At 41.6% G+C, this 19,425-nt stretch overlaps 1 protein-coding gene across 1 annotated transcript in view; it reads right to left on the bottom strand.

The window, feature by feature from the left end:
* Positions 1 to 14,809: 14,809 nt before the first annotated feature.
* Positions 14,810 to 19,425, bottom strand: part of LOC127626536 (protein shisa-9A-like) — a 57,448-nt gene continuing 52,832 nt past the window's right edge. Inside the window, exon 4 of the mRNA XM_052102407.1 lies at positions 14,810 to 18,699. Within this exon, the coding sequence (XP_051958367.1) occupies positions 18,296 to 18,699 (404 nt within the window). The 3' untranslated portion in view covers positions 14,810 to 18,295. The remainder of the gene's footprint in view (positions 18,700 to 19,425) is intronic.

The raw sequence follows: 19,425 nt of genomic DNA, 5'->3' as shown, positions 1-19,425 counted from the left end.
CTACAGTAGTTGCCGTGGAAACATACAAAGTGATTTGTAAGCAGGTGGCTCAAGTTCTGTTTCCGTGGCAACGGTTGAGTTTCATCAAGACTTTGGTGGTCTAGTTATCGCAGTTTTACTAAATTTGTCAAAGTGACCACCGACAGACTGCCGGCATCACAATAAACCTGCAGAATAAGCAGTAAATTACTCCTGATTGCATAAAGGAAATATTTCTTGCTCAAATGTACTGCAGAGTGGGAGATTATTAAAAGACATCTTACATGAGCCAGCTTCTCTTAATGGGTATGCTGCGCAAAATTCACAAGTTATCTCTGATGAGAAAATCCTCTTCTGAACATTCATTATGAGCATAAAATGAGAATGGGTTTTATGAAAACCTAATTGTTGGCTCTAAAGGCATTAAAATGAGCAGTATGAGCTTCATTTTCGCAAAGCACTCACCTGTCATAATTTCATCATAATAGTATTTAGAAGCACAAATGAACCAAAAGAGATCCTGACAGTAACAAAAAGATTTTATTCCAAAACTGCCAATCAGCTCTTAATTACTGCAGTAGAAACACCACAGCAGGGTGAAAGGACTGCTATGAATAATTTTTCTGCTCAAGTCCCTCATGTGATGACCTGTCTCACAACCTGTCATGATTTATATATCATTCTAGAAGGACAGAGATGCTGCATCTCAGAAATCTCAATGATGGTTCTGAGCTCCATTAGGAATACAGAACCAAGCAGTCTAGGCCAGTGTTTCCCAACCTTTTTTACCCCCACAAACCCATCATTAAGGCTCAAGGATCCCTTTGCTGAAACCAAATAGTAGGTCCAGAAATGTGTTTTTGACTCATATAGGCTACTGCATTGCATTATCATTAATATTATTAAAATGGCCATTATTAAATTATTCACTTTCAAACTGCACTGTAAAAGTGTTAACCTGCAATTGTTATTAATTCATTCATTGTTGTTAATTTAACTACTTTTACTTGATCTAACCCTTAAATTTAGATTTGTTGGTGCAACTCTATGCAGTGGCACCTGCAGTTGTACAGCCTTATGCAATGTGCGTACCATGAGCGCTCTGAATGACATGAATCATGAATTGTTTCCTGTGGCTATTTAAAAGAACTAGCGATAACCATTTTGCAAATTAATAATTCTTTTGAGTCGGACCTTTGAGAGTGGTTAACCTAATCACGAGAAGTACACAACTGTAATGCTAACATCGAGAGGTACTGTAGTGTTTAATGTTTGTTGCTAGGTTAATCCACAGGACAAAAAAGAAATGCCACTCACCCGGGCGAAAACCAAATGACAGTCGTTGTGGAGCTCCTTGGCACCTTGGTACCGAGGCCCAACCACTAACAAAAATGTTGTATGCCTCCATAGTTTTGTATGCTTTCATTTGTTTTCTGGAGTAGAAGTATGTCTGGAGGACAAGGTAGTTTCTTATATCTACTGCCTCAATGGCAGGCAAGTATTCAGTTGAAAAATATTCAAAATATGGATCACATCCAATATATGTTGTGATTTTCTGTTTATATCTTTCTCTCGTAATAGCGTCTAAACTAGTACAGTATGGACCATTCTGCTTTTCACTTCCTGCCCTCCATCTGAATTTCATGCGTCATAAGAATCACGTGACTGCAAACAAGCTATTTGCCAAAAGACAAATATAGTTAACTTGTGTCTTGCATGACTCATAAGCTACTAGCAAATGTAATAAGTTAGCTAAAGTTTAGCTAAGGCTATATATCATGGCCATACAGGCTAATATACTGTAATTAATGGAGACACTACAGGTGAATACAGTAAAATTTGTGTCTAATAACGTCATCACAATTGCCACATTGATATGCAAATTAGGTGTTAACTAATTTAAATGCGCTAATTTGCATATATGTCATAAATATTATGAGAAGTGCCCTTTTTTCCACTTGAGCCCCTGCCCCCCATAATGTCTGTGCACATACCTGCCAGCATATATAACCCTGAAAATAAAATATGAACGTGTTGTGGCAGATAAGCCTCTTGTTCGTCAGTAAAAGAGGGAGCAGGAAGTGGATTGACACTCAACATGACTTTAATTACAACTTAAAACACTGAACTGGAACATAATAACATGATGACACACACACAGCTCTGTGTGTGTCTCTCTCCAGCACTCCCGACTCCTCTTATTATCATGCAACAGACATGCACACTCACAGCCCGGCCACGCCCTCGTCGTCACATACCCCGACCACCCAATTCAGGCCGGGGAAAGCTCCAGACTGACTCCCTTCCTGGAGGGGAGGAGCTGTCCCTTCGGCCATGTTGCTGGCTTGTTTTCCCCACCTCCTTGGTACCTGGGTAGGACGAGGGGAGGGGAGGGGAAAAGGAGGCTGGAGAGACAGAGAGAGAGAGGGAGAGAGAGAAAAAAAATCAGGTTCCTGACCACGCCACCATTTGGTCCTCGGCCAGCTGGGTAGCGGTCCTCCGCGATGTTTACTATAGCATCTTCCGTCAGCAGTGAGGGACTCACATGTGATAAATATAAGGAATTAGTCAGGCTGACGGAGAAGGTTAATGAGCTAGAGGCACACATCCAAACACTAGTGGAGGTTAGAGAGAAAGAGAAGCTGGTAGATACTGTTTCGGATGTGGTTAGAACAACAAGCAACACACATAAAAACTTTGGTTCCAGCTCTAGAGCCCCCAGATCAGCATTTAGGTGACGTCTCGGCAGCATACTCGCTCAGCAAAGCGACACCACTCTCTCACTCCTGTTAGGGTTTCCAATCGATTCTTCCTACTCAGTGATGCACTTACTGAGAATCATGTTGAAAGAGACCTAATAATTGGTAATTCTATTGTAAGGAACATGGAAATAGATACTCCAAACACATTGTTAAATGCGTTTCATGAATTCATATAACATTTTAGCAAGTGCTGGCTAATACTAAATGTAGATTTTCTAAAATTGTTATTAATGTTGGCACTAATGATGTCCAGCTTCACCAGTTGAAGATCACTAGAGATAATGTTAAAGAAGTGTGGGAACTTGCAAAAATTATGTCAGACACTGTAATATGCTCAGGCCCCCTCCCTACATATTGGTGACAAGGTTTATAGTAGATTAGTGTCACTGAATGGCTGTATGTCTGAGTGGTGTCTGGACAGTAGCATAGGATTTATAGACAATTAGAAGAGTTTTTGGGGTAGACCTGACCTGCTAAAGAGAGACGGACTCCATCCCACCAGGGATGGTGCCACTCTCCTCTCTAGTAATTTGGCTCATAGTCTTAATAATGATATTATTTGACTAACTGGGGCCCAGGTCAGGAAATAGACAAACTGGTTAATCCGAACGTCTGCTAGCTCCCTTGAGACGTCACATACCGTAGGTCACATCAACAACACACAACATGAGCAATTTAAGAGCTTACAAAACTTATCAAAAAATAAAAAGCAATAAAATGTAAGTTAGATCCAATACCAACTAAGCTCTTAAAAGAGGTATTTCCTGTAATCTCAGAACCTTCTTAATATTATTAACTTCTTTTAATTCTGACTATTAATATTCCTTAGGACATATCCAAAGAAATTTTTAAATGACCTTTATCATACTACTTATAAGCCACAGCTTGCTCCTAGAAAATCTACAATTTATGCTGAAAATACTAGAAAAAGTAGTGTCCACCCAGTTATGTTAATTTCTACAGAGAAATGGAATATATGAACAATTTCAGTCAGGATTTGGCCCCATCACATTACAGAGACTGGACTTATCAGAGTTACAAATGACTTGCTCTTTTCATCTGATCGCGGCTGCATTTCTCTTCTAATGCTTTTAAATCTTAATGCTGCCTTCGATGCGATAGATCATGTCATTCTTTTGAATAGGCTGGAAAATTATGTTGGCATTAGTGGACTTGCATTAGCATGTTTTAGGTACTATTCATCAGACCGCTACCACTTGTATGTGTAAACTAACAAAGGACAATGCATCTATGTAAACTTCTGCAGATAATTCCAGGATGGATTTAGTCATTAATATTAAAGATCATAAAATTCTTTACTTTACTTAAAACACTGGACATTAATGCTTAATTTTAAAATGTTAAAACCATGATTTGAACTGCACGCAAATAACTAATATTGGCATTATATTCATATATTCAGATTAATATTGTTTAGGGGGAACTGGCCCACAAAGTGAGCCTGGTTTCTCCACTAACCAACATCTTCTATAGTTTTGTGTTCCTTGTCACAGTTGCCTTCAGCGTGCTCACAGAGGTTCTAAAGAAAATATAATTGTATTATTTATTTAAACTACACAATGTTCACTGTAAGACATTATAGATATTACAGTTTAAATTTCTTTGTTTTTGTTAATGCATGATTTCCTGTAAAGCTGCTTTGAAACGATGTGTGCGGTGAGAAGCACTATACAAATTAAAATTACTTGACTTGACTCATCGCCTGTATGACTGTGCCATTGAACTGCTAACTGGCACCTCTCCTCCTTGGCGATGGCTGTATTTGCTCATCTTGGGAGGCCAGGAACAGGTATGTCAATGATTCTCTGGCAGCTGGTCTCATCCGCACTTCCTCATCACCCGCAGGAGTGGGGTTCTTCTTCATGGAGAAGGATGGCTCGCTAAAACCCTGCCTAGATTATTGGGGGCTGAATGACATGACGCTGAAGAATCGTTATCCTTTCCTGTTGATGTCCTCAGCCTTCAAACTCTTGCAGGGGTTGTCTGTCTTTATGAAGTTGGACTTACACAATGCTTATCACCTGATCTGAATCATGAGTGGGGGATGAGTGTAAGACAGCCTTTAACACTAGAAGAGCTGAGCATGTGGTCATCTGACCGTTGTACTTTAAGAAAAATAAATGTTTGCACTCGATCAAATTCCAGGGCTCTGCTTTCTTGAATTTTCCTAGATATTTGAGTTTAATAGCCCAGTGCACTTAAATTGTGAGCCAGGAAAAGCTAGTTTAAAGGTATTTTGCTTCTAATTCTGTGAATCGACGGCTGTGCCTTATTTATTTGTACCGTTCAAGGATGCAATTCTCTTTTCTCCAAGCAGATGGTGCAGGGGCTCACTCCTACAATAAATTTGTATGTATGTGTGTAGAATATATAACACTAGAACTGCCGGAATTCTATATCTACTAGAATGGCCATAGCGACCTTTTTGTAATATATAATAGTGCTGACTATACAACATATATATACAGTGCATCCGGAAAGTATTCACAGCACTTCACTTTTTGCACATTTTGTTATGTTACAGCCTTATTCCAAAATTGATTAAATTCATTATTTTCCTCAAAATTCTACAAACAATAGTCAATAATGACAACATGAAAGAAGTTTGTTTGAAATCTTTGCAAATTTATTACATATAAAAACTGAAAAAATCACACGTACATAAGTATTCACAGCCTTTGCCATGACACTCAAAATTGAGCTCAGGTGCATCCTGTTTCCACTGATCATCCTTGAGATGTTTCTACAAATTGATTGGAGTCCACCTGTGGTAAATTCAGTTGATTGGACATGATTTGGAAAGGCACACAACTGTCTATTTAAGGTCCCACAGTTAACAGTGCATGTCAGAGCACAAACCAACCCATGAAATCCAAAGAATTGTCTGTAGACCTCCGAGACAGGATTGTATCAAGGCACAGATCTGGGGAAGGGTGCAGAAAAAGTTCTGCAGCACTGAAGGTCCCATTGAGCACAGTGGCCTCCATCATCCGTAAATGAAAGAAGTTTCGAACCACCAGGACTCTTCATAGAGCTGGCCATCCAGCCAAACTGAGCGATTGGGGAGAAGGGCCTTAGTCAGGGAGGTGACCAAGATCCTGATGGTCACTCTGACAGAGCTCCAGCATTTCTCTGTGGAGAGAGGAGAAACTTCCAGAAGAACAACCATCTCTGCAGCACTCCACCAATCAGGCCCGTATGGTATAGTGGCCAGACGGAAGCCACTCCTCAGTAAAAGGCACATGACAGCCTGCCTGGAGTTTGCCTTAAAAATGACCTGAATTACACTCAGATCATGAGAAACAAAATTCTCTGGTCTGATGAAACAAAGATTGAACTCTTTGGCCTGAATGGCAATCATCATGTCTGGAGGAAACCAGGCACCGCTCATCACCTGGCCAATACCATCCCTACAGTGAAGCATGGTGGTGGCAGCATCATGCTGTGGGGATGTTTTTCAGTGGCAGGATCTGGGAGACTAGTCAGAATCTCGAGGGAAAGATGAATGCAGCAATGTACAGAGACATCCTTGATGAAAACCTGCTCCAGAGCGCTCTGGACCTCAGACTGGGGCAAAGGTTCATATTCCAACAGGACAACGACCCTAAGCACACAGCCAAGCTAACAAAGGAGTGGCTATGGGACAACTCTATGAATGTCCTTGAGTGGCCCAGCCAGAGCCCAGACTTGAACCCGAGTGAACATCTCTGGAGAGATCTGAAAATGGCTGTGTACCGACACTCCCAATACAACCTGATGGAGCTTGAGAGGTCCAGCAAAGAAGAATGGGAGAAACAGCCCAAAAATAGGTGTACCAACTTGTAGCATCATACACAAAAAGACTTGAGGCTGTAATTGGTGCCAAAGGTGCTTCAACAAGGTATTGAGCAAAGGCTGTGAATACTTATGCACATGTGATTTTTTTTTTCATTTGTAATAAATTTGCAAAGGTTTCAAACAATCTTCTTTCACGTTGTCATTATGGGGTATTTTTTGTAGAATTTTGCAGATAATAATGAATTTAATACATTTTGGAATAAGGCTGTAGCATAACAAAATGTGGAAAAAGTGAAGCGCTGTGGATACTTTCTGGATGCACTGTGTATATATATATATATATATATATGTCAGGATATACATGAGGACAACAAGGTAAATAGGATTCAGAAAGCTTTAATATTTGAATGGCAAGTGAGCATCAGATGAAATTGACAGATGCAGGGTATGATTTGCAGAGGAATGATCGTGGGATGATATGTTGTAGAGATCTGCTTGGATATAGCAAGGATGTGCCAACCGGGAAACACAGGGAAGGATCACAGGAGAATAGGGGAGAATCCAGGAGGAAACGTGGGGTCTAGGGAAAGGAGCAGTAGGTAAGTCCTTTTGCTGGAATACTGTGGAGTCACACTGGAGCTGATGAATACACAAATCTGGGAATCACAGAGAGAGAGTTAGCAGGTCGGTTCCTAGTTCAAGGTTCGACGGAGACTGGATGAGAAGTGTGCTCTTTTGTAGTGCTCAGTGGTGCTGGATTAGATGACAGGTGCAGGTGGTTAATACTCAGGTGATTGTGATCTTTGTGCAGTGGGTATGAATGAACCTGATTGATCCCTGACAATATTAGGGCTGTCAATTTAACGAGTTAATTCAGTGCGATGAATTTTACAAAAATGTACTCAATTAATTGCATGCTCACGGACCATAATAAGGAAGATTCCTGAGAAATGCAAGCTTGTAGGACCACCTGTTTACTCCAGAGGGCAGTAAGTGAAATTTCAGCTGTATGAGCAAAGTGCAGTTTATACAGTGAAGAGAACACTTCAGTAGGCAGAACAACACAAACATGCGTTACGTTCTTGTGTTCAAAACACTCGAAGGAGCGCAAATGCGTATCTAAGGGATCTCATGATATGTTTAAATATTGAGTATTAAACTATATTTAACGTGACACAGTAACCTAAACATTTTATATTTATGATGCAATGCACCCGTCTGACGTAGGTGTAAATTGATGGGCCCTTAAACAAGTCCTCAAAATAAATCTCAAACTGATTGACAAATTCACTTGTGAAATGGATTGCTGTGACCTGTATGCCAATGTTTGACTTATGATCAATAATATGGTAGTAAACAATACATTGTATTCCAAAGCTGCTTTTTGTATGGCTTTTTTTTTACTCTTCTGCTACAGGAATGTAAAGCATTTTAATCATATGAATATTTTTTAAATATATATATATATTTGTATATGTATGTATATATATATATATATATATATATATAAATATATATAATATATATATGATAACTATGTATAATTATATATTGATATAAATATGTATAATCATTATATACTGAGTTATTGTTATATGAGGGGCTTTGTCAGCAAATATTTGTATATGCGATTAACTAATCGGGACACCATGTAATTCATTCTATTAAAAATTGTAATCAATTGACAGCCCTAATTGTAGCTGATTACGGATAAAAAAAACATTATTTATATTCTATTATTTTCTTTGTAAAATAAAAACAAATGTTAGGATAAAATACAATTTTGTTCTATAGCTTCTTTCACGCCCTCACCATATTCAAACTAATGAACCACAAATTGAAATATGAGGTCAATTTGCAAACGTGCTAAGGTGATAAATATGCATGCAAATTTCACCTATTCAATATATAATGACGCATCGAAAATTATTTGAGGGCAATTGACAAGTAAGCTGATAAATGTGCGGCGCTATTATGATCATTGTACCGAGAGCTATAAAGTAGCCACAGATTGCCCGGAGCTCACTTTGTAGTTGGGGAGGCTACACAACATGGCAAAACATACAAAAGTACACTGATCGGAAGCTGGGCGGAATAATGCTGAAAAGTTCAAACTGACAGATGAGGAACTAAAAGCATTTGTTGGTCTTGTTTATTTGAGGGGTGTTACGGGAGGCAACAATATGAGATTGGGTGACTTTTGGTCTAATGAATTTGGAATTTTTTCAAAGAGACAATGTCGTGAAAGAAATGCACTATCTGCACTTTGATGACAAGAACACGAGAGCTGCCCGCCTTGTGACAGATAGATTTGCCATGATATCTGAGATATTTGACAAATTTGTGAAAAACAGCATTGCTTCATACACGTCCAGTGGGAACATAACAGTTGATGAACAACTCTTCCCTACCAAGGCGCACTGTCGTTTTACACAGTACATGGCCAATAAACCGGACAAATTTGGCATAAAATTCTGGCATAAAATTTAAACAAAATACATGCTGAACGCACATCCCTATCTAGTAGTTGCACAGAAGCGACTTTTTCCTCTAACCCCTTCCCCGCCTGCCAAAAAAAGACATTGTCAAATCGGCAGATGTTCAGGGAACAAAACTTTTGATATCTGCCAGGCATGTAAGCGACTTGTCTCTGGCACATGCTCCAAGAAGCCACCAAAGGTGTGTTTGGAATGTTGACAAAGTTGGTCGGTTTGGAAAATTACGCATGATGTGGTCATTGAGGGGGAGTGCACTCTAGATTTCGTCTGTCGGTTGAGTATTCCGGCACATAGAATACATAAATAGCACTAATATAGTTTATACTAATATAATTTCTTTTTTTTTTTTTTAAGGGACACACGCAGGTTATCTGTTCTGTGGTCAGTTCGGACACATGTCCTACAATGGGGTCACTCATCCAACGTTGTGTGCCACTCAGGGGAGACCCACAGCCAGGAGCTCATTAGACAGCATTTCTGGTGGCCATCGCTTGCGCGGGATAACCATCAGTTTGTTTGCCGCTTCCCCCATTTGTGCGACAAATAAGACCTCCTGTAACCCCCTGGCCGGGCTCATCCAATTGTTGTCTGTCCCTTTGAGACCCTGGTCATACGTAGCCATGGATTTTGTAACTGGCCTCCCCCTTCCCATAACAACACCGTTGTTTTGGCTGTTGTGGACCAGTTCTTGAAGGTGGCTCATTTCATTTCATTCCCATCCCCAAATTCCCCTCAGCGAGGGAGACAGCGGTAGCAGTCATAAACCACATCTTCTGCATTCATGGCCTCCCGGTCGATGTGGTTTCTGATACAATTTGTATCACAGATTTGCCCCTCCCCCTCACCCCAGATGGTACCAATACCTGTGCCGCTGGATAGGCCACCTCCACCCTGTACGTCATGGCTCTCCTGCAAGTGAACCAAACCAAGGCACTAAGAAAACTGTACAAGGGTTCTGAAGGTCACGGCGTGGACTCTCTGGCAGGCGATGTCCAGTTTGGTGGTCCAGGAGCTCCACCTTTTGCTCAGCTTTGTTGACATGAGGGAGGCTGACAAGGCACAATTCCTTGACGGCCCCATCTCCCAGGCTGGCCTAATCGGCAACACCGTCGAGGACTTTGCCCAGCAGTTCTCTGCGGTTAATAAGCAGACAGAGGCTATTCAGCACATCCTGCCCGGTGCGGATCAAGATCCTGCACCCTGTCTGCTTGTCGCCAAGGTCATCCTCCAGTGAAAAATATACCAGCTCTACCAAGAACCCGAGGAAGGCTTTGAAGTGCACCAGTGACATAGAGTCCCACTACAGGCCTGGAGCTGGTGAACAGACCACTCCATCCCCCGGTGGAGGGCCGGGAGGAGAATCCTTTGTTGCTGTTTTTTTATTTTGCCTCATGCCCGATGGACTGCGGTACCTATTTTCAGAAAAAGAGCGGTTTCCTCACTCCCTGGGTCACACATACGGTGTTCACAGCTGTTGTTATCACAACCACCGGACACCGCATTTGTTTTTACGGCAGGTACGGGTGGAACCCTTGCTTGCCCAGCTGTGGAACAAACACACCCACGCCAGGGCGGTTGTGGTGGACAGCAAGAACGGGTTCCCTCCTCCCTTGTTGCTGACCAGTCCTATGGTGGGTACCTGGAGCCAGGTAAGTGCTTTGTTGTCCCTTGACTCAGCATGGCCTTTGAGGGCCAGGCATACCAGTACAGGCTCCTCCCCTTCGGCCTGTCCCTGTTGCCTTGTGTCGATTGCTCAAAACTTCAAACTACTACTCTACGTCACTAAGGGGGCCCATTAATTCATGACTGCCTCTACAACAGCAACATCTAAGCCTACTTTACATCATCGCACCCTTGGACCTGCCCACTGGCTCTCCATTTGTACACAAAGAGAGAGAGCAGGACAAACAAGCCTAGTGTGGCCTAGCTATTCCTGAACACCAAAGCGGACCCATCTGGACTATTTTGAATAATATTTGTATATAATCATGCACAACACAGACGTCTTTCACTTGTCATTGTATCTCGCACTGCTTTTAAAAAACGTTGTGTCAAATTACAGCTCTGAAAAGGAGACGTCATCATCATCAGCTGCCTCTTGCTGTTTTGAGCACAAATACGTCCTGGACACCTTATTGCAACCATCTGCCTTTATGTTGGCGCAAGTTTTTTATCTGGAAATCGCAGATGCATGAAACTTGAAGAGAAGGTTTGCTTGGCAGAGCTAAACCTTGTCGCTGGTATTCATTTTGAACTTGGCCTTGTTATTGGCATTGCAATCTTCTACTGTCTTTCTTGGATAAAGACACAGAACATTGAAGTGTTATTCTGTTATTACCTCCTGGCTCTCTGGCTGGAAACAGAAGTTTGATGTGTTATTCTGTTAGTGTCTCTTTAGTTAGTTGGACCTTTTAGTTTTAGTTTCAGTAATATTTAAAAATTAACTATATAAATAACACATCATAGATATAAAATTTTAACTTGTATTATAAAGTGTATTTTATTCCAATATTTCATCAAAGGATGGCCCCATATGCATCCACAGAGGTCTGGGTTAAGCCCTGAATATCCACTGACCCTAGAGCTGCCCCTGGTATTCAGCTCATTGGCATTCAGTGCTGCCCCTGGTATTTAGACAAGTGGAGGAGACTGTTGTGGACCCTGCACAGACTTTTTCTCTGTTTTAATTGTACCACTTGGTCATTTGTTTGTCTTAGACAGGAAGTTAGCATTTCTGGAACAAACATGTAATGGGGAACCTATAAAGCTACCTCATTGTGGATGATGATTTAGAAATTGAATCTCATTGCAGTGGCAAGCGCTAGCTTGAATGTACAGAATGAACTGCAGCAGTGTGCACAGACTCTGTAATAATATAAGCGATCACTGTCTGGCATGACTGACTGCATCAGTGACTATTTTGTGCTGTTAATTGGGTTCTGTTTTTTAACTGTATAAATTATCTCTTTGTTTTTTGTCTCTACACATACCACGAGGATAGCTCCATGGCCAAAATGGAGTCTGTTTGTCTGTTTGTCTGTCTGTCTGTCTGTCTGTCTGTCTATCTATCTATCTATCTATCTATCTAATCATCTGTCTGTCTGTCTGTAATTAAATTAATATCTGTTTGTAATGAAATATTTCAGGTTTAAACTGTATAAATGTAACGAACCCCGCTCCTCTAGTTCGCTCCACTTCCTCGAGCTCGCATGCTCGCTCCCAATCACCCCCCTCGGGCTCTCACGCTCGCTCCCAATCACCAGAGTATTAGTTTTACCCGAACTCGTCCCAATCACTAGGTTATTCGTTTCACCTGCACCGCTCGTTTTTCCCCTATATATATCACAACCCTTTCGTTTCACTCTTGTTGGTTATATGTATCGTCCGGGCTCCCAGAACCTCAAGGAGGACGCACTCTCTCGCCTTTTCAACCATGGCTCGGAATCTCCTGAGTCGGAGACAATTCTCCCCACGTCGTGCGTCATTGCACCCGTTCGGTGGGAACTGACGGAGGCCATCCTGCAGGCTCAAGGCGACGAGCCTGCACCTCCTCAAACCCCCCCCCAACAAGATGTATGTCCCCACCATTATTCGCCCTCAGCTGATGCAGTGGGTTCATACTTCCCTTTGTTCTGGCCACCCGGGGATTACCCGTTCCACCGAGCTACTCGCTAGGAGATATTGGTGGCCCTCACTCAAGGACGACATCCACGACTACGTCCTTTCGTGTCCGGTCTGTGCCCAGTCCAAAACACCTTGTCACCTTCCCGCAGGACTCCTCCAACCGTTACCTATCCCTGACCGACCATGGTCCCACATCGCCATGGACTTTATTACCGACTTGCCCCCCTCCGACGGCCGGACCGAGATCCTTGTGGTAATAGACCGTTTCTCCAAAATGTGCCGCCTGATTCCCCTACCCGGGTTACCCAACGCGACACAACTGGCCGACCACATGATCACCCACATCTTCCGAAACTTTGGTATTCCCGAGGAGATCACTTCAGATCGGGGTACCCAGTTCATGTCTCGCTTCTGGCGGGCCTTCAGTGACAGACTGGGTATCCAACTCAACTTCTCCTCGGGATACCACCCCCAGACCAATGGCCAGACCGAGCGTCTCAACCAGGAGATTGGCAGGTACCTGCGAGCCTACTGCGCCCAGACCCAAGGCAGCTGGCACACCTATCTCCCCTGGGCCGAATATGCCCAGAACAGCCTGGTCAGCTCTTCTACTGGTCTTACCCCTTTCCAGTGCGTCCTGGGCTACCAAATACCCCTTTTCCCGTGGGAAGCGGATCCCAGTGACGTTCCGGCGGTGGATGCCTGGGCCTGAAGATGTGCCCAGGTCTGGAGAGCCACCCATGACCGGATTCAACGCTCCACCCAGACCCAGAAGGCTAAGGCAGACCGCCGACGCCGTCCTGCACCCCTGTTCCATCTGGGCCAAAGGGTTTGGCTCTCGACCCGAGACATCCGCCTCCGTCTCCCGTGTAAGAAGCTAAGCCCCAAGTATGTCGGCCCTTTTAAAATTATTAAACGTATTAACCCAGTCACTTACCAATTACTTTTGCCACCCCGCTACAAAATTTGTCCTGTGTTTCATGTTTCCCTTTTGAAGCCCGTGTTCTATAGCCCCATGTTCCCGCCCACGGCAGCCCAAACACCCCCTCCACCACTCGATGTTGGAGGTCAACCCGCCTATACGGTCCGGGCCTTGCTAGACTCCCGACGTTGGGGGGGCGAGCTGCAGTATCTGGTCGACTGGGAGGGCTACGGACCTGAGGAACAGTCGTGGGTACGGTCGAGAGATGTCCTGGATCAAGCTCTCAAGCTAGACTACCATCGCCAGAATCCCGATCGTCCCGCACCGCTTCCCAGATGTCGCGCTCCTCGCAACCGAGCGCGGCCGTCCGGAGCCGTCCATAGTAGAGGGGGGAGTACTGTAACGTACCCCGCTCCTCTAGTTCGCTCCGCTTCCTCGAGCTCACACGCTCGCTCCCAATCACCCCCCTCGGGCTCTCACGCTCGCTCCCAATCACCAGAGTATTAGTTTCACCTGCACTCGTCCCAATCACTAGGTTATTCGTTTCACCTGCACCGCTCGTTTTTTCCCCTATATATATCACAACCCTTTCGTTTCACTCTTGTTGGTTATTGTTTAGTTTACCCCTTCGCTTTGCCAGCTCTAGTGTTCCCCTAGCTCCCCTGTCTATTCAACTAGCTTGTCTTATTCTACTTACCTGTTATACTGATTCTGATTTCCCCGGCTTCGACCTTACGCTTTCCTCGACCACTCTTCTGTAGATTCGCCCCTTTGCCATATCCTGATTCCCCGGCTTCGAACTATCGCTCCCCATTACTACTCTTCTCTGGATTTGCCCTTTTGTACTTTGCCTGCTCTTTAATAAAAGCAGTTTCTTTTACATTGTGACTGTCTCTTCTTTTGCGGGTTACAATAAATGATCTCTTTGTTTTTTGTCTCTATACATACCCATGAGGATAACTCCATGGCCAAAATGGAGTCTGACTGTCTGTCTGTCTGTCTGTCTGTCTCTCTCTCTCTCTCTCTCTCTCTATCTGTCTGTCTCTAATATACACATGAAACAGAGAAAGACAGAAAATAACCCCAAATACCTCTGAAGCATAATTTGAATATGGGCAAGCAAGTGAAGTAAACTGCATTTTAATTCAGAAGTGATCCTGTAACAAGAGCAAGATCAATGGCAGTCACTCAGATGCAATGTCAAGTCATACAGAGTATATATAGTAAACATTTATAAATTCTCAATTTATTCATGGGTTAGCCCTAAACATTTCTAAAATGGACATCAATTTAATATGTTTTGTTTTGCATACTTGAAAGAACAGCTTGGGAGAACAGATTGTTTAACATATATGAATAAAATAAACTTAATTTTTGCATTACTTAGTACAAGCAAAACAAACTAGAGCTTTTGCCATGTTAACATCCTCAATGTCCCAAGAGAGATATTACTATATGCAAGCTTAAAATTAGTATACACCAGTACAAACAAATAATTTGTTTCTACAGTAAACCAAAAGCATCTTGACATGGCTAATTATTTGTGAATTTAATAGTAGGCAATCTTAAAAAAAATTATAAAGAAATCATAGAACAACTATATGAACATTTACCATTAAGATCCGAGGATCAGTTTCATGTATCTTTAATAAATGTTATATGTATACAAAGACACTCTGCAAAAATAGTATTTACACTACTATTTTAAAGTCAGCATCTTCCATGTTGTGATATACTAATGCAAAATGGCTGTAAACAAAATTAATTACATTTTCCACTTATAATTAAGAACAAGTAGCAATACTGGAGTATGAAAAGAAAAGATAAGCCCTTGAATCTGATTCGTTTCTCAGTATCCAGCATAGGTCCAAATGATCACCTCTTTTCCAACTTCAAAATTAATCGTGACCTCATGACAATCAGAGATATCTCAGGCTCAATCTGTTAATCACCGTCAATGCCATTGCTCAGCTTCATTTCTCTCTTTAATTGAAATTTGGTTGTGTGCATAATTGGGAGATTTATGACTGGAGTATAAAGCAGTTAGTGAGTATTTATTATTTGTGATTAAGTTTTGACTATTGGCTCTAGTCACTGCTTGTGCTAATTTACTTACACCAGTGTATATGTGAGGTCATCCCAACTCAACTTATCAAATTTTGGAATAATATGCATGCAGTAATTATTAAACATCAATTGACTGATGTGCTGGTTCATTCATTGATTAATAAGGAATGCAAATTATTAGTTTTTATCCATTGATTTGTTACCCTGCTATCTAAAGACACAACTCTTCCATGAGAATTTAACATTAAAAACATGTATTTTAATCACACTGGAGCTGATAATGTGTAATGTGATGAGTTAACCCGACAAACAAGATAATATAAATTCTATATAAGCCATATAGAATAATATATATTCAAGAATGGTTATCAGGTTTAGCATTGTCCAAAAGTTGCTTTGATAAGTTCTTTACTCTCTCCAGTTTATATAAGCTAGTGGAAGCTATGGTAAAAGCTATAGAATCTCTGTTTAATGCAAGGCTCAGTCTGGGCTCTCAGCATGCAAATCCAATCGACCACCCAGTCTTCTAACACACTCTACCTATATACTGAACAGGCCAGTGCTGATTAACTAGGTCACTTGCACCCTCGATCTTAATTCACCAAACAGAACTTTGATTTCAGGCAGCTCAACAAGGCCCCCACAGAAATAGGCTTATTCAATCGCAGACTGATTTCAGGCACCTGTTCAATGGTGAATGTGTGCACATGAGGATTGGATTAGCTGACTTATTCTTGATCAAAGTGCCTGAATCGAATCAATCAGTGGCCTTCCTCTTACTCAAATCAATCTGGAAGTTCCCCAGCATTGCCGGAGATGAATTATTTACTGCCAATTTTACTGGATAGTTCTCACAAACGACAACAGCCTTGGATGGACATATAACCTCAGAATTTTGTGAGTGAGCGTGTGTTATGGGTTATATAAAGATTTTACAGTAGATGTACCTGTATACTTTATTTATTCTCATGCTTCTGTATATTTCAGGTTTAATGCATGATGAAAACATTTTGAAAAATTATAATAATTCAGCAAAGGTAAGATGTCATGATGCAAAAACAAGCAAGTATGGCCCTGCTTACTGCTTAGCATGACATGCACACAGCATTCAATAGAATAACTGAAAGACATGGAACAGGCAATGAGGCTGACAGGAGTTATTCCATCCACATGATCAATCAGGAGGGAGTTCTCAAGTTCTTTAATTTTATATATCCATTGCTGAATTAACTAAATTGGATTCCACAGGATTCTAGTTCTATTACTCCATTTTTAAATATATCTTCACCGCAAGATCTACCACTCCATGATGTAGCAACAGAAACATTTTCTGTTGAATAAATAAGAACATAAATAATGCTAAATAATAATCAAACACAACAACTTTAACCAACTACTTCTTGGCAATGTACTGTATAATTTGCATACATATACTGATAATGGTATAAATATGTAGACTTATGACTTATGTGATCTAATTTGTCTGATAAAATGTACCTTCCGTATGACACATTGTGAAATTAAAAATGCAAAAATCCTTAAAGCGATGGTTTACCCCAAAATACAAATTCCATAATTTACTCACCATTATGTTGTTCCAAATCTGTGTGACTTTCTTTCTTTCATTGAACACAAAAGGAAAAAATGCTGTTAAAGTAAATGTTGACTAAAATCTGCCCTATATATATATATATAAATAAAATTATATTGGTTTGGAGCAACATGATGTGGGTGAGTAAATGATGACAGAGTTTCCGTGTGAACAATCCTTTTAAATGTGGCAGATACACTACTGATGTGAAGAAACATTTGACAAGTATTTCAACATGCTCTTATGCAATTGAGAGAACACGTAAGAAAGTAATGCCAAATGTTACACAAAAAGGAGACCAAACACATATTTCCAAAGATCAAGTACTTCCAGATGCAAAATGTGCCCAAGCCTCTATGTCCTTTTAACAGTGTTGTTCATGGCATGACAATGCTACCTCGTGGCATTCTGCATTAAATAATTAGCATTTGTGGCTACGTCTGCTAATACTCTTCTGATTCCAAAATCAAACATATTTTAGTGTACTTGACCGAGGTGCTTTATTATGTGAAAATTAAAGGCACAACCTCAAACCAGTTGCCACTGTTGTCTTTTCTGCCATCTTTTAAAATACAGTTCCTGCCGTCAAATCAATATCTACACCTGACTCTTTTATGGTATATTATTTTAGATAAGAGCATCACCTTGTGATTCATACTTGACACCAGCCCTTTAATAGCTGGGATCAATAATACAATGCATTTAATTTATTTTATGTCTTATCATTCTGTAGCCATTCTCTCTGTATACATTTATTAGATCGTTTTGCTATTGCTTTATTGATCTAAATCTTTTTTGTGCCAGTTCTTTACATCTGTTTCTTTGTCAATGACAAAACACAACAACATCATTGTTACAGTGGATATAAATAGTGGTGAACAATTCAAAGTGTTCCTGGCCTCACAGTCAGCTGATGTTGGCTCTGGTGCCCAGTCATACCATCACATGCTCACCCCATTGCGCCTCCAGTCCACTAGTGGCAGCGTGGAGAGTCATTTCATAATGATAATCACTTTTGGCTCTCTGCTGCTCTCTTAAAACAATACTCAGCCTCTCACACGGTCACTTCTGTCTTACTGTTGGTTACAAAGTAGGGCTGTGTGGGAAGGTAATGATGACTGCGGGCAGTGTGTAGCTCATTACCCTGCTCCACTGTGCACAGCTTCCTGGGGCCATAGGGTTTACGTCGACCCACAGTCTCTGTGGCCCCCCAGCTCCTCAGCATACCTGGGTTTGCTATGGTATTGGAGCTGTAGGCCATTGCGGGATGGGACACGTTGCCTTTATTGCTCTTGGGCTTCTGTCCATTTTGCTTGAGGCACGGGACCTCTGTGACGTAGGAAGCTGTGGGCACCACATGCTCCATTCTCATTGGATGAAGGGGTAGGCTTCCCTTAGTCGCCAACTCAACCAAGTGACGGTGTTGCTTGTTGAGGAAGTCACCATTGGCTTTGGCCGCTGACAGCAAGATAGAGAGGAAGAACAAATTAGTTACAGACATGGAAGATTGCATTTGTGTACAAAAATTGTCATGCATTAAGGGGTCATATCATGAGGAATCACATTTTTGATCTTTTGAGATAAAGGAGCTTGATGTAGTGTAGACAGCTTTGTGATCCCATCACAATGTAATGCTGGCTTTGCAGGTATTCTCTGTCATTGAAGGATCGGGGAGTCAAAAACTTTTATGATTCTAAAAGAAAACCTGTAAGCCAGTGTGTTGCTTATTTCACATGCAAAGAAATAAATGTTTACCACAGCAATGAGACTGCTTTGCAAAGGGTCACCAATGATTTCCTCCTTTCTGCTTACTCTGGGTCCCTTACTATCATGATTTTGCTCGATCTCAGTTCTGCCTTTGACACCGTCTGTCACCCTCCTCTCCCGACTCCTGACAGATGCAGTTCTCTCTTGGATTTCCTCCTACCTCACTTACAGACAATACTACATTCTATTCAAAATTACAAATCCCCCATAGTCCCCCTCACCCAAGGTGTCCCCCAGGAACCTGTTCTCTGACTATTTATCTTCACAACTTATATGCTTCCCCTCGGTCACATTATTTGCCATCATGGCTTTGGTCATGTTATGCAGATGGCACACAGATTTAAACAGCTTTCTTTGACCACCTGTATCAGAGATAAAAAATAAAAAATGGTTTTACTGCAACATTCTCAAATTCAA

The sequence above is a fragment of the Xyrauchen texanus genome, chromosome 33 (genome assembly GCF_025860055.1).
Source record: "Xyrauchen texanus isolate HMW12.3.18 chromosome 33, RBS_HiC_50CHRs, whole genome shotgun sequence".
Classification (NCBI taxonomy): Eukaryota; Metazoa; Chordata; class Actinopteri; order Cypriniformes; family Catostomidae; genus Xyrauchen; species Xyrauchen texanus.
The sequence above is the reverse complement of the archived record's forward strand: the minus strand, read 5'-3'. Positions and strand labels throughout refer to the sequence as shown.